This window comes from Macadamia integrifolia, chromosome 4, assembly GCF_013358625.1.
Source record: "Macadamia integrifolia cultivar HAES 741 chromosome 4, SCU_Mint_v3, whole genome shotgun sequence".
NCBI lineage: Eukaryota > Viridiplantae > Streptophyta > Magnoliopsida > Proteales > Proteaceae > Macadamia > Macadamia integrifolia.
Genome location: NC_056560.1, coordinates 3,058,997 through 3,073,792, shown reverse-complemented (window position 1 = coordinate 3,073,792; position 14,796 = coordinate 3,058,997). Strand labels below are relative to the sequence as shown.

General features: G+C 39.0%; 2 protein-coding genes across 2 annotated transcripts; both read left to right on the top strand.

The window, feature by feature from the left end:
- Window positions 1-3,559: 3,559 nt before the first annotated feature.
- Window positions 3,560-4,690, top strand: LOC122077485 (cation/H(+) antiporter 15-like). The gene has a single exon (XM_042643436.1). It carries the CDS (start codon window positions 3,560-3,562, stop codon window positions 4,688-4,690), a length of 1,131 nt encoding a protein of 376 aa, XP_042499370.1.
- Window positions 4,691-5,217: 527 nt separating this feature from the next.
- Window positions 5,218-14,570, top strand: LOC122075462 (SWI/SNF complex subunit SWI3A). The gene is made up of 7 exons (XM_042640498.1): window positions 5,218-5,378; window positions 5,481-6,019; window positions 8,768-9,256; window positions 9,869-10,038; window positions 10,127-10,176; window positions 13,727-13,887; window positions 14,248-14,570. The coding sequence occupies exons 1-7, from the start codon at window positions 5,294-5,296 to the stop codon at window positions 14,443-14,445; spliced, it is 1,692 nt and encodes a 563-aa protein (XP_042496432.1). The 5' UTR covers window positions 5,218-5,293; the 3' UTR covers window positions 14,446-14,570.
- The last annotated feature ends 226 nt before the right edge of the window (window positions 14,571-14,796 follow it).

The following is a 14,796-nucleotide window of genomic DNA, read 5'->3' as shown; positions in this document are numbered from 1 at the left end:
TGCACACAGGTTCGAGTTAGGTTTGGTAACCCAATATTGGATACTCTAGTTAAAAGTGAAAGGACAAAGACTTGCTCCATCAAAGAGTTGATCAGAGCCTGATCCTTACCTCAAATGATTTCACTGACTGCCAAATATTTAGTTTTGGTTGAAGAGGTTTTAATTACTACTGTATGCAGTCTAATATGAAGTTATGGACTTATGGTGTCCAAAGGTAGGTCTAACCCAATGAATGTTTTACATAAAATAAATATGTGAATTTTTGATTTAAATGTAATGCCGAGATGTACTAATGAATTATTTGCTATAGATGATCCGGGACCACTGAACAAAAACTTTCCCATTCCCTTTTTGAACCATCCAGTTTTGATTTCTACTGGAGCAACTAATAGGTTAACTTTAGCTTCAGGATGAGCTTTCGGAATTATATTACAGGATTAGTTTAGGATCATCAGCTCATATACTATTACAATTATTCAAGGCAAAGCAGTGGAAGCAGAATGAATTCTGACAAGATTGAGGACAACGTCTACCAAAGGATGGGACAATACAGGGAGACTGTTGAATCAAACCTATCAATCGGTCAAGATAGAACACACCTAATCCTTGGAAACTTTTTAATTTTTTGTTTGAGGATTACATGTCATGCATGAATTGGGTAACAACTGTTCTGTTTGCTACATTCATGGTGACCTAATTCCTTAGACGATATTCACATGATAATGTCACAATTGATAAGGAGAAATTCGTTAAATTTTTTCTTTCTATTTTTTTCAATTTCTGTTTAGGTCAAACGTATAATGCACAGTCAAGTGTAGTTACTGTTATAGACGTTTGAATGGAGAAGTTTTCCTTACCATACATCACCCAACTAATAACTTAAAAGAGGACAGCTCAAACTGAGTCAAAAACAAGCTCTATCGATCCCTCCATAATCCATCTCTCTCGGAGTCTTGTTTCTTCCACCATCCAATCATCCTTCCTTGCTAGCTTGCTTGCTTGCAGACTCTCAGTCTCTTTTCTCTCTCCCTCTCCTTGAGAGTTGCAGCTCACTGCACACAGCCATCTGACCTATCATTCTCCTCCATGTTTTGTCATTTATTTGCAGATTAGAATTGGGGAGGAAAGGAAGGGCATTGACTTGTGGGCATCAACAATGGGGACCACCGTAATGATGGGTCCAAATGCCGCTGAGAGTGCCCATAGCATCTCCAATTTGTTCTTGACCCAGGAGACCTGCATTCCTATAGAAAAGATGGCCTCACGTTCTGGTGGGCTTTTCTACGACAACAATCCACTCACCTTCCAAACTCCCACCCTCATCTTCCAGCTTTCTCTATGTGCTTCCATCATCCTCCTCACAGCTTTCCTTCTCAAGCCTATTGGCCAACCTCTACTGTTTTCTCAGCTTCTCGTAAGCTCTCTCTCTCTCTCTCTTCTTTTTTCTTTTTAGGATGATAGAGATTGATTTATGTCTATATGGTTTATTTATGTATTACTTATTATCATCATCAGGGCGGTCTGTTACTAGGTCCTTCATTTCTGGGATTCAAGGAGGAAGTTAGGAAAATTTTGTTCCCCAAACAAAGCTTTGTTCTTCTTGATATGGTTTCAGCCTTCGGGATCATGTTGTACTTCTTCCTAGTTGGGGTCAAGATGGATCCTGGGCTGATAAAGAAATCAGGAAAGAAAGCCTTTGTTATAGGCATTTCAGTTGTCCTCTTCTCCCTCATTTTATCCAGACTTGCTTTCTTATATGGAGTCATGCCAATGATGAAGCCATACTCCACCATGACTCGTTACATCCCATGTGTAGCAACAGCTGAAGCCATTGTCTCCTTCCCTGTCATTGCTCATTACCTCACCGAGCGCAAGATCGCCAATTCGGACTATGGACGTTTAGCTATGTCGTCGTCCATGGTCAGTGGCATCTTCACTGCGAGTTTGTTGACCTACATCACACTCTTCAGGAAGGGTATCTACGATCAATACGAAGGGTCAGTCTTATTCACTTACTACTTAGAAAAGCTGACCGTCTTAGTGATGTTGATTGCAGTGATTTTATTCGTGTTTCGGCCAGCACTGCTGTGGATGATAAGAAGGTATTTATAAAAATTTTCATAAGATCAATATGACAGATCAGGCACTACTATCTTTATATAGACGGGAAACAGAGACCAACTCTGAAATCAGAGAAATTTATACTTCATACTTTTAAGGCGATTAACTAAAGCCATTACCATCCACTAATCCAAACCCACACAATGATTGATATTAGGTATTCGACAGGAGAGATTGTGAATCAACCATTCTTCCTTGGCGTACTTGTGGCGGTCTTCATGTCTGGGTTTGTCAGTGAGCACATAGGTCATCACATAATATTTGGGCCTTTCATTCTGGGCATGGCTATACCGGCCGGGCCACCTCTAGGATCAACACTGGTGAAGAGACTTGAAGTTATTATAACGTGGATATTGATGCCTCTGTATCTCGTTAAGAACGGGTTGGCCATTGATGTCTTCGCCATTAGTTCGAGGGAATTCACAATTATTCAAGTCATCATCTTCTCGAGTTGCTTTGGGAAATTTTTAGGGGCATTTTTGCCTTCTCTCTACTTCAAGGTGCCTTTAAGGGATGCTGTCGCACTAGGCCTTACCATGAACGTCCAAGGTATTCCTGAGATTGCCATCTACAGATTGATGTCAAAAAAGAAGGTACCATACCGTTAACGTATCTTTACCTCTATTTATTTTCTATGGAACTTTGCCTTGTCTATACACCATAGGTGTTCTATGTGGTAGGATATATGGTTTGGCAAATTTCATTTCGGCAAAACCATGACAAGTGAGTAGAGGACCTTGACATTTGCAGGTCCACAAAGTTTCAGCCTCATCCAACTTATCATGTGCTACTAAATCTATGCAAGACCAAGTAAGGTAACTTAAGGTTGTATTTTGTATACATTTTTGGAATAGATTTTGGGTCTCATGAATCTTGATTCTTTTATATTATCTTGTCTTAAAATACCTTCAAGACCTAGAATCTATTCCGTGAATGCATTACCAAACACAACCCTAGTATGGACAGACTAGAAAATCCTTACTCACCACACACTTGGGCTGTGAAATTTCCCTATTTATAGGATTTTGATGCTTTTATGGCTTGGAATCTTTTCGGGAAGCAAGGAACCTGTATATGGTAATTCCTTATCTCCCAAGTAAATTCGGATCAAAATCCTCTGTTTTTCTCATCCATGTTTTTCCTTGTTTTGCTACTTGCAGAACGCGACACATGGACAACAAGGAGACCAACGGTCAAGATTGGGTGAGGATTATTACATCCGGTGCGTTGGTCTTAAAGTTGTCCACGTGTGATATGGATAAGACAAGTTTGTTGACATTATGTGCGCCATTGATGCATTATCATTTCAGGAATTCTATGTATCTTGTATTTATAAAATTGATTAACCCATGATTAGAAGATAACATATTCACATGTATTCATTGGTAAATTTCTGCAGCATATTGATGAGAAGTCCTTTATAGTGATGTGCGCATCCATGCTGATCATTACAGGGGTCATCACTCCCCTAGTAAGAGCCCTCTATGATCCATCTAAAAAGTATATGACCTACAAGAGAAGAACCATTCTACAGTTGAAGCCTAACACAGAGCTGCGTCTTCTAGCTTGTATACATAGTGGAGATCATATCCCAGCCATGATGAGCATTGTTGAAGTCTCCAACCACACCCAACAAAACCCAATTGGTGTTTATGTTCTTCACCTAATAGAGCTTCTTGGCCGTTCAACCACACTCCTCATCTCCCATGATGAAAGATACAAGACCCCGCCTTCAAATCTAGTATCTCTCTCTCAACGTGTAGTTTTAGCCTTCAGAAACTATGGAAAAAAGTATAAAGATAGTCTCTCAGTTCAATCCTACACCTCTATCTCTTCCTATGAAACCATGGATGATGATGTTTGTACACTAGCACTTAAGAAGAGGGTTTCTCTTATAATTATTCCTTTTTACGAGAAGTGGGCTCCATTGAGATCCATGAATTCCAATGTCCTTAATAAGGCTCCTTGCTCTGTGGCTGTCACTGTTGATCGTGGGCTCTTGAGAAGCTACAAACATGCGACGGAATTCTCTGTTGTTGTGTTCTTCTTGGGTGGGGCTGATGACAGAGAGACACTTGCTTATGGTACAAGAATGGTTGGGAATGTTAAGGTCAAACTCACAGTGGTTCGCTTCCTCCCATACCAGAAAGCTTGGGAGTCGCAGCTAGACAATATTGTTATGGCTGATTTCAGGGTCAAGACTTTGGGGAATGAGAGAGTCACCTACAGGGAAGAAGTGGTTATGGATGGTGGGAAGACTGTAAGTGTTATTAGATCTATGGAGAGTGATTACCAACTTATAATGGTGGGTAGAAGGCATGAGGAGGAATCACCATTGATAGAGGGACTTTTAGAGTGGAAGAATGAGGAGACTTTGTTAGGGCCAATTGGAGATTACTTTGCTTCATCAGATTTCCAAGGGAGTGCTACGGTTATGGTGGTGCAACAACAAACCAATGTGGTTCCAGGCTCTTCTGATGACAACCTTGAGGATCTGATACCACTTGAGATTCGAGCGAGTCATGATCAAGAAGGAGGAAGTAGAAGAGTTCTAATTCAGAAAGAATAACCAAAATAGCTGTAATACCACTTTTGTGTTCTATAAATTTTATCTTCTTTACTTCGATTAATTACATGTCTGATCAAATATAATCGTGTTCATACTTACCAGCTTATGAGGCTTGATAACTAAATAATGTGATAACAGGGTGAGACCTTAAATTATTAGGGGCAGAGTTTTTTTTTTGGGTTCAACCAAGACCGACAGGTTGAACCATATAAATATCAAATCCCAAGCCGGACACGGTATGTGTCTGGAATATAGGATATGGGTATAATGTGCAGACCCGCAAGCAGCCACTAGGCCTCAATATGCCGTTTGCCAGTTGGCACAAAAAGGGACTAGTTAAAATGTCACATGGTTTACTGTTTTTTTGGGAAAGGAAGGTATCTATGTTAATCATCATATTGGATTAATAATTAGCATTTACTAAAAAAAAATTAGGGTTTGCCAAACCTGTTTTGGAGAGCTTTTATTCCGGATCTGCCGGTGGTGGAGCAATTCGAGATCCGAGTCAACCTGACCAGACCCGATGATTAATACCGACTGTGTCTGATTTTCCCTATCGTAATGCTATCTTACGAGTTACTACGGGTTCCGAGTTAAAGAGAGATGGAGAACACGGAAGGCGCGAGTTCGAAATTGTCTCCCTTAAACGACCCAGAGCAGGAGCTTTACACCATCCCAAGCTATTCCAGTAAGTCTCCGCCTCTGAAGAACCCCACTGGTCTGGTCATTTCTGCGTTTCTATCTCAGTAGTAATAGGAAACCCTAGTTCCCTAACTTTTGTTCTTGTCAGGTTGGTTTTCTTGGGACGATATTGATGAAATCGAGAAGGTTTCTTTGAAGGAGTTCTTTGATGGAAGCTCTATCACTAGAACACCGAAAGTATACAAGGCATACAGGGATTTCATCATTAACAAGTTCAGGGAAGAGCCTCTTAGGAGACTCACGTTCACGGAAATCCGGAAGTCGTTGATTGGTGACGTTAACTTGATTCATAAGGTGTTCCTTTTCTTGGAAAAATGGGGGTTGATTAATTTCAGTTTCACTACCTCATCGCCGGTTAATGGGTCGAAAGTTGCCGAGGAGAGCTCGAAGGTTAAGTTCGAGGAAGGTGCTCCCAATGGGGTCCGGGTGGTCGCTATTCCGAATCCCTCTAAAATTATTTTGCTATCACCGAGTGGGAATGATACTGGTGAAGCTGTCAACAACGGGTTCCGATTGCCGCCACTCGCATCTTACTCGGATGTTTTCGGTGACCTTTTGCGCAGAAAGGAATCGGTTTGTGGAAACTGTGGGGAAACTTGTGAATCGGGTCGCTATGAATCTACCAAGGTACTGTTCTTCCATTTTAAAACGAGTCTTCTCTATCTGTATGGATTGTTGCTTGTTTTTTATGTGGCGTTTTCTGTTCCCACCTTCATCTAGTAGGGTTATTATTTTATTTTTTTACAGAAAAGAATGATCTCTGGCTTCAATAAAGTAATCCAACCTGTTTCCCTCGCATTGAAAGTTTGTAAGACATACTAGCAACTATAATGGTATTAACCACAAAATTTCACATTGCACAGGGTAGGTTAAGCCCTTAATCATGAAGTAGACCTGGCTTTCTTGTGATCCATAAGACTAGCCAACTGAGCTAGAGCATATATATAATTCTGTTCCAAATTTATTAACTAATGTACAATCAGCAGAGAAGGTATCTAATATCAACATGTGAACTAACTTTATCTAGAGATGTAAACGGTTCGAATTTGGCTCGGATAGGACAATTCCGTTTCCGAATCCGTTTAAAAATTTTATATCCGTATTCGAACCGTTTATCCGTTTGGAGATGAAAATTACTATCGATTCCGAATTCGATCACTAATCGGATAATCCGGTTATTGTTCAATTCGAATGAGTACTGTTCTTCCATCTGCAACTCGATTTCCTCCCATACAGCCTTATATGATGTACCCATGCTTCCTTTACATTCCTAACATCTCTGCTGATGCCCTCAGTAGATCTTCCAAATCGAAGTTATTGTTTCGACCATTGAAGATACCAACTTGTTCCTCTCTGATTCGGCCGACCAACCTGGGCCATTGTCTTTCGAAGATGTTCCTGTCTCTGCGACTACCAATCGAGTCCCCAGCTTCGGATGCTTCCCAACCTGCCTTCGATGCCGCCGTTGCACCATCTCTTCAAGAGATCGATTAGGTCTCTGCTCGTGTTTCTTTTCTGTTTTTTAAGTTTTTTTTTTTTTGGTAAAGTTTTTTGAGATTCTTAATGACGTGTTTAGATTATAGATTTGGTTTTTAGCATTTCAAATTTTTGGAACATGGATAATTAGTTACAATTAGAGAGAGAGAGAGAGAGAGGGCTCTAACCCTCGAATAAGGTCATTTAGTCGGTTAGACGGACACGGATTTTGTATTACCATTGAATAGCTAAATGAATCGGATAATAATCGGTCGGAAAATGGGATTATTATATTCGTATCCGATTAGTTATCGTACGGATTCGAATAGTTTTCGGATAGAGATTTTCCGAATATGGATTCTCCTAAATGAATATGAACACTGATCGAATACGAATTTTCGACTATCCATTTACATCCCTAACTTTATTGCCATGTTAGCATGTATGGAACTGGTTGCGAGTGAAACAAGACATCCTGGTCATATGTCTGGAGTATAGCCGTATTTCTATTGCAGGAATAATAACTTGGCTAACCACTTGGGATGGACATATGTCTATATCACTCATATTACTAATTTCTGAAGTCATCATCAATTCACCTATTAAAAAAAAGGGAATTGGGGAGGGAGTCATCATCAAATCTGAATTTTTTGTGTAAGCAGAGAAGGCAGTACATCGCATCGTATTTGCAAATATAAACCAGCCAGAAACAGAGTTTTCTTCTTTATGCATAAAATTTATCCACTAAATTCCATTCATGGTTTTTTAATTGATTATCACAAGCTGATCTAGGAACCCCAAGTTAAGGTTGGTTCTTTAGCTTTCCTCTATAGTGAGTGTGGATCGCTATTACTTTTAGGGTAATGTATATTCTTTTTCCTTAATGCTTCTTTCATCTATTGGCATGCATCCTTCTATTTGCTTTCTCTTATCTCAATAGCCCAATTAAGATGACTGGGGTGAGTTTTGATTCTGATGGATTGCTCCCTTTAGGAAATTTCCATGCTCAGAAATTCTGAAAGAGGTCTGAGATATTATTTTTGACTGTGAGAGCTTACCATGAAATTCATCATGGAGCTGGAGGTCTATCATAATCCTGATAAGGCGAAAAACTATTGATAATAAAGCATGTATAGGAAATTAATCTTCATAGACTATGCTGCAAGAATGGAAAAGGAAAATTCATCTATGCTACAGAATTCTTTTAGGTTAGAGTTATAAAAAGTGACTTGTAGGCCATGGAACGTGTTGATTGCTAGCATTCTCTTGGAATTGGGTGTTGTAACCCTAACACTAGATCTGTGTTCTTTTGCCAGATCTGATTTCTCTATTTTTATTTTCTATATTACTTTACTCTCACTTCTATTGTATTTTGTTGTTTTTCCTATTACTTACTACTGGATTAGTTTGTTTTCTACTTTTTTTTTTCTGTTATCTGCACCAATTACTGTTCCGTTTATTTTGAAGTTCAATTACCTTAATTCCAGGCAATCAATCATTTGAATCCCATTTTTTTTCCCTATCAATGAATCATTTGGGTTCCTTATCTGCCCTAATTTGATCCACGAAATTATAGGGCAGATTTGTAAAATATTTGTGTTTTTATCAATCATCTTCCTGGCCAGGAAAACAGACATTTAAAATATGCCACCCCCACCCACGCACTCTTTTCATCTTTCATTTTTCCATCCCTTGCTACTACAGTGTATAAAATTAACCATACTGTCCTTTTTTAAACCTGGTGGATCATTCATATTTTCCAGGCCTTTAATTTTTTCATCCGCAAATCACCATGGCTTTGGGTTCTATAAAGTCATTTCCTTGGATCTAAATTTTCGCTCTTATATTTTACGTATTTTATCTAACTTTATAAGTGATTTTTCCCCTTTATTTTCACAGGGGGACTTTGTAGTTTGTATAAACTGCTTCAAAAGTGGAAAGTATGGGGAAAGCAAGACTGCAGATGATTTCAAGTTCATTGATTGCAAAGATAATAGTGGAGCCAATCTTTGGACTGATGCAGAAACTCATATTCTTTTAGAATCTGTCCTTAAGCATGGAGATGACTGGGACCTTGTGGCAAAAAATGTTCAAACCAAAAGTAAAGTTGAATGCATCTCAAGACTCATACAACTCCCTTTTGGAGAGTTTATGTTGGGTTCGGCCAATGGGAAGAGCGATGGCGGGAACTTAAATGGCGGCACAAGTAGTGTCAAACAAGGTCCATCTACTTTAGTTGATTCTCAAGAGCCAATCAAAAGAGAGAATCAATCTTACACATGTACAAATGAGGCTGATCTGATTGGAGAAGATGAGGTCCAAGGCCCTCCCTTGAAGCAAAGATGCATTGATGCACTTGCAGATGCTAGTGGTTCACTGATGAAACAGGTATGAAGTCTAACCAATCTTATTTTTCAAAATATTTCAGCATGGGCGCCTATAAAACAGAATAACTTTTGAGCTAGGGTAATTCGTGGTGATTGAACATTTTATTTACATATTGGATATTGTATGCCTCTTCAGTTTTTGTCAGAAAGTTGTAGGAAAACTTGAATATAAAAAAATGTTGATCAAATATACTAGAGCAGACAATTACATTGTATATTAAATATTTGAAAATTAATTTAATTCTATTGGTCAGCTTTAAATCCCCTCCGCCTAGAGGAGTGCACATGCTATTACTCATTTATAGCCCAGGGAGTGGGTTTTGACCTAGTGTTGTTTGGAAGGACATTTTAGAGTACTAGAGTTGATAGAGGATGTCATAGTTCCCTGAGGCAAACACTTTGGTTATTGTTGCTACTATGGGTTTAGCAGTCCCACTCGGAAAATGCAAAGAAAACGAATTGCCAGGAATTGGTTCCAAGATTATTGTTTTAAATACCAGTATTTTTTTATCTGAAAAAACATTTTGGAAACAAGTTTTAAGCTAAAAACTGGTTGCCATCCTTTATTCTTCTAATATTATGTGCAGTGGTAAACTAAAACTAAATTTGTTAGGTAGCTCTGCTATCTACAATGGTGGGGCCCCACGTTACAGCTGCTGCTGCTGAGGCTACTGTTAGGGCTTTGTGCAATGAAAACCAGCACGCAAGGGAAATATTTGAGGGCATCGAGGATAAAGTCTCCAATCAATTTGGCTTCCCAAATTCAAATAACAAAGAAGAGGGGTTGGTATTTTCTTTGATCTTAATACTTGCTTTTGTTCTTTAGATGTTATAATAATCTTAATCCTTTGGTGTAATTTTATCCTTTCAGAGTCCTTTCGGCTGCTGACTTGAAGATGGGAGAAAAAAACACTCGTTCAGGTAATTTTCCATGGGAAATTTATTTTCATATAACAAAATAGAAAGAAAGGATCAATGGAATAGTAGGGTGATGGTAGCGCTGTGTTATATACTTGTTGGGATCGGTTATTGGTTTTTGTAGTTTACATATTAAGATGGGTAGTAGAAGTGGTAGGAGTTCTAATAACTATTTTTTAGTTGTTGTGTGTGAGTGGGATACGTGGTGTATGTGGTAGAAGTTAGGATTACTACTAGGCTTGTAACGGTTGCATAGCAACCCTATTTATTAGGTTAAAATTAATATGAGGATGGCTGGATTATTCAAAAGACTTCTCTTGCGAGAAAGAGGTTTGGCAACCTCCAAATTAGCCAATTACTTCCTAAATCTTCTCCTTTGGCTACCGTTCTTATCTTCTCCAAAATAGGTAAGACGGTGCACATACTAGCCTGGTATCAGAGCCGGCACATGGACCAATGGGTAGAGAAATTGGAAGAAGATGTGAAGTCTCTCAATGAAGGGCAGCAGCGGATCCTTCTCGAGCAGCAACAAATTCTTTCCAAGTTGGACGACCTCTTTGAGAAATTCAACATGTCTCTTCATGAAAGCCATCATGAAGTCGGCGAAAGCTCTCGAGCTTCTACCCAACTGCATGGTACTCGGCCTCTCGATATCAATTCGACTCAGCGCACCTCCAATTCCCAACAAACTTTCACACCCAGGTTGGTTAAGTTGGACTTCCCATGCTATAGCGGGGAGGAAGATACAACCAGTTGGGTTTGTCGAACTGAACAGTTCTTCGAATTTCATAAGACCCTGGTAGAAGAGTGGGTGGCGTTGGCCTCTTTCCATTTGGAAGCAGATGCACAATTGTGGTTTCAAATTTTCAAGCAAGACCAAGAGGTGGTGACTTGGCGAGTTTTTTGTGAGGGGCTTTATTCTCGATTCGGACCAACCCCCTTTCAAGAATTTTTTGGAGAGCTAGTCAAGTTACAACAACTTGGTACTATCCAAGATTATCAATCCCAATTCGAGAAACTACTCTCCAAGGTAGGACCTTTACCCCCCCCCCCCACCAGCAAGTTAGTCTATTCGTCAGTGGTTTAAAGGACCAGATCAAGGCTGATGTCCTTGCTGGTCGTCCCGTCTCTCTCTCCTCTGCCATTCGTTATCTAGGCTTTATTAAGCTCGCAATGTCAGCCAAGTTTCTTTGAGCAACAAGGAGGTTGAAAAAGGGAGGTCTCCCATTCCTATTAACCGACTAACTTCGTCCGAGATACAGGAATGACGAGCAAAAGGCTTATGTTATAATTGTAACGAACAATTCATCCCGGGGTATCGATGCAAGAAGTTATTCTTGATCGAGGGCTACGATGAAGTGGAGGAAACCACAACCAGCGAAGTACAAGAGATGCCAAGTTGTCACTTCACGCCATGAAATTCTTCGGCAGGTCTTGAGGACAAGACCAAAGCTTAGCAGGAGGGATTTGTTACGTACTTGTTGGGATCGGTTATGGGTTTTTGTAATTTACATATTAAAATGGGTAGTAGAAGCGGTAGGAGTTCTAATAACTATTTTTTAGTTGTTGTGTGTGAATGGGATACGTGGTGTATGTGGTAGAAGTTAGGATAACTACTAGGCTTGTAACGGTTGCATAGCAACCCTATTTATTAGGTTAAAATTAATATGAGGATGGCTGGATTATTCAAAAGACTTCTCTTGCGAGAAAGAGGTTTGGCAACCTCCAAATTAGCTAATTACTTCCTAAATCTTCTCCTTTGGCTACCGTTCTTATCTTCTCCAAAATAGGTAAGACGGTGCACATACCACGCTGTTGCCTATTTAGATGGTTTTATTCCTCTTACTGTTCTTCCTCTATTGTTGGGTGATGATCATGGTTTGTTTTCAACTTGCACAGTTTTCATTATCATTTAATTTTAATATTTAGCTAGCTTTACACGAGATGTAAGGGAAGCCAGACATTCCTTCTTTATTGTTTCTATAGATATGGAAAGGTCAACATTTTCATTACTCAACTAATCATGTCCTTTCAATCTGAAAATTTTGCCTTTCTTGTTCTTATGCAAGGAAGTTACTTTTACAAGTAGGCTTGGATATTTTTTTATTAATGCCTATAGTTAGTTTTAAAACAAATAATTGTAGATCTTGAGTAATCAAGCAACCTGCTCTCTGGTTTTTTAATTCCAAATGTAACTACTCAGGCATTGCTTATACTTCTTTCACTTAAGTAGTAGGTTTTTCTGTAGCGCACCCATACTTTTCAAAACATCAGTCCTTATGTTTCAGTGAAATGTGTAGATAGATCTTTGGTGGGGAGTAGGTTGGATTGACCCTAGGTTCTGGTAAACACCTCCCGGATAGGCTCTCAAGTCAAAGGGTCAACTCAAAAAGTCAATGAAACTCAACCTTCTCAGATGAAGGTCAAATTTTGACAGTTGATCACAAATAAATAGTAGAAATATTCTTCAGAAGATGGTTTTGATTCAATGGACAGATTGAAGGTAACTAAAAAGATGATTAAATCTAAAACACAAAGTCCAGGAATGGGAGATTCAATCTCCAAAAATGTGGGTCAAACCTAATGGCCAAATTTAAAATAATTAAAGGATATTCAAGTCTGAAACTGAAAACAGTGAAAATCAGGAGATTTATAATAGAATCAGATCCCCACTAAACCCTAGTCGAAGGTCTCTTTTGGGGGAGGCCTTGAATGCCTGTAAGTTTCAACCTGATCCAATGAATAAATCAATTTCAGGTGATTAAAGAGATCATATAGGAAGTAGGAGGGAAAACAGGTTAACCAGAGACCTTGAATGGGAGTTCTAATAATGTGTAACGGCAAACAAATTAATAGGATCATTAATGGATTGAAATATGATTCTATTGAATCAAATCAGAGAAGATTAGTCAACGAGATCAACCAAAAGAGGATTAAATCAGTACCTTGCCCGCAAATAAGACAGAGCAAAGGAAGAAGGATAGATAGATAAGGCTTCCCACCAAACAGGATCAGCTTCTCACCAAGGTTTCCCACCCATGACTGAATCGCACAGCTCCATGAGATAACTCAAACTTTTACTAATCTTTAATCTTGTCTGAACCAATGGCCATTACAATCTATTTAAAGAGAGAACTAAAGACTAATCCCAATCTGACTAGGAAAGTAACTCCTATTGCTAAGCAACATAAAGAAATTCCTTCTCATGCAAAGTGAGGGAAGTCTTATTTAAGTTAAATAAAGAGTAGCCAAGTTAAGCCCACAGTTGGGCTGGAGTCAGCCCCTTACAAACTGGCCCTGGCTATGCTCCCTGTTGCGGAAGTATGGGAGACGCTCCTTTCCTGCATCAATCCCAGTTGGAATGCTGCCACATATTCTACATTTTTTATATATTCTAATGGGGAATTTAGCCCATTGTTGGATTCAGAAGATCATGCTTATATCTGCAGATCTAAGATTATTCTGTATATTCCCTTGTTAAATATTATTCTGTTGTGTTCCTTCATTTGGGTTTTTCTGATTATTACAATAATGTTCTGTGTTTCTTCTACAGAAATGGATGTGTTTCCTTCAGAGAACTCCATACCTCTGGCATTGCGAATTAGAGTAGCAATTGCAACGGCTTTTGGGGGAGCTGCTGCTCATGCCAAGTTATTAGCAGATCAGGAAGACAGAGAAATTGAATACTTAATGGCAACCATCATAGAGACTCAGGTTCCTCTGTGTGTGTGTGTGTGTGTGTGTGTCATAATACCTCATAGAATATTATTGCCCCCATGTTTAGAGAACCAAAATAACTGCTGACTGAACTGTTTTTTTTTTTCTTTCTTCTTTTACAAGTTCAGTCAGCATCTCTATACTTAGTAAGGCTGGATATATGGGTTTTAGCTTGGAAGATTGGATCAGTCAGTTCCTTTGCCATGAACAGGCTGGAAACTATTTTAAGCTTTCCTATTTTTAACTATAATTATAGAGATTTCAAGTCCGTTTTCTTCTTATTTTGAAAGATTATTTTCTATATACATAATCATCCTTACCCTTCTTTTTTGGGATGTTGCTGTCATGGATTAACAGCTGAAGAAGATACACTGCAAAATCAAACATTTCCAAGAGCTGGAGCTGATAATGGATAAGGAATACTCCCTGATACAGGAATTAAAAGAGTCGCTCATTGAGGAGTGGATTGATGTCTTACAACAAACATTCAATGCAGGCGTTTCAAGATGGAGGGATCATGCTACTGTAAAATCTTTTGCAGGAAATGTATTTTGATTTTTGTAGCCTTGTACAACTGTAGTATATGGAAAGTTGTAATTTATTAGGTGACTAGCCTCTTTCTGGTGTTTGCTATGTTTAACTTCCATTCTTAAATGAAATGGGAAAGTCTTGGTACTGAATTTGATCCGTTGATCACTCCTTGATTCACTCCTTGATTGGCTTTGTACCACTTTTGCACAATTGTTGGTATGCTAGAATACCTTCCCTCCCTCCCCCCAACCAAAAAAGAAAAAAAAAAAGGTGATGATAGCCATCCTATCAGTCAACAATAAAAAATTCAGCCTTATCTCAACTTAATGGGGTCGGCTACAAGGACACCCATGCAAAACAAAGTAGGGAAAATTG

What these genes read in the sequence shown, in the direction of transcription:
- LOC122075462 (XM_042640498.1), top strand. Translation starts at nt 5,294, where the DNA reads ATGGAGAACACGGAAGGCGCGAGTTCGAAATTGTCTCCCTTAAACGAC. An exon ending in TCAAATAACAAAGAAGAGGG is followed by an intron (nt 10,039 to 10,126) that starts GTTGGTATTTTC and finishes TTATCCTTTCAG; the next exon opens with AGTCCTTTCGGCTGCTGACT. An exon ending in CAACCATCATAGAGACTCAG is followed by an intron (nt 13,888 to 14,247) that starts GTTCCTCTGTGT and finishes ATGGATTAACAG; the next exon opens with CTGAAGAAGATACACTGCAA.
- LOC122077485 (XM_042643436.1), top strand. Translation starts at nt 3,560, where the DNA reads ATGCTGATCATTACAGGGGTCATCACTCCCCTAGTAAGAGCCCTCTAT.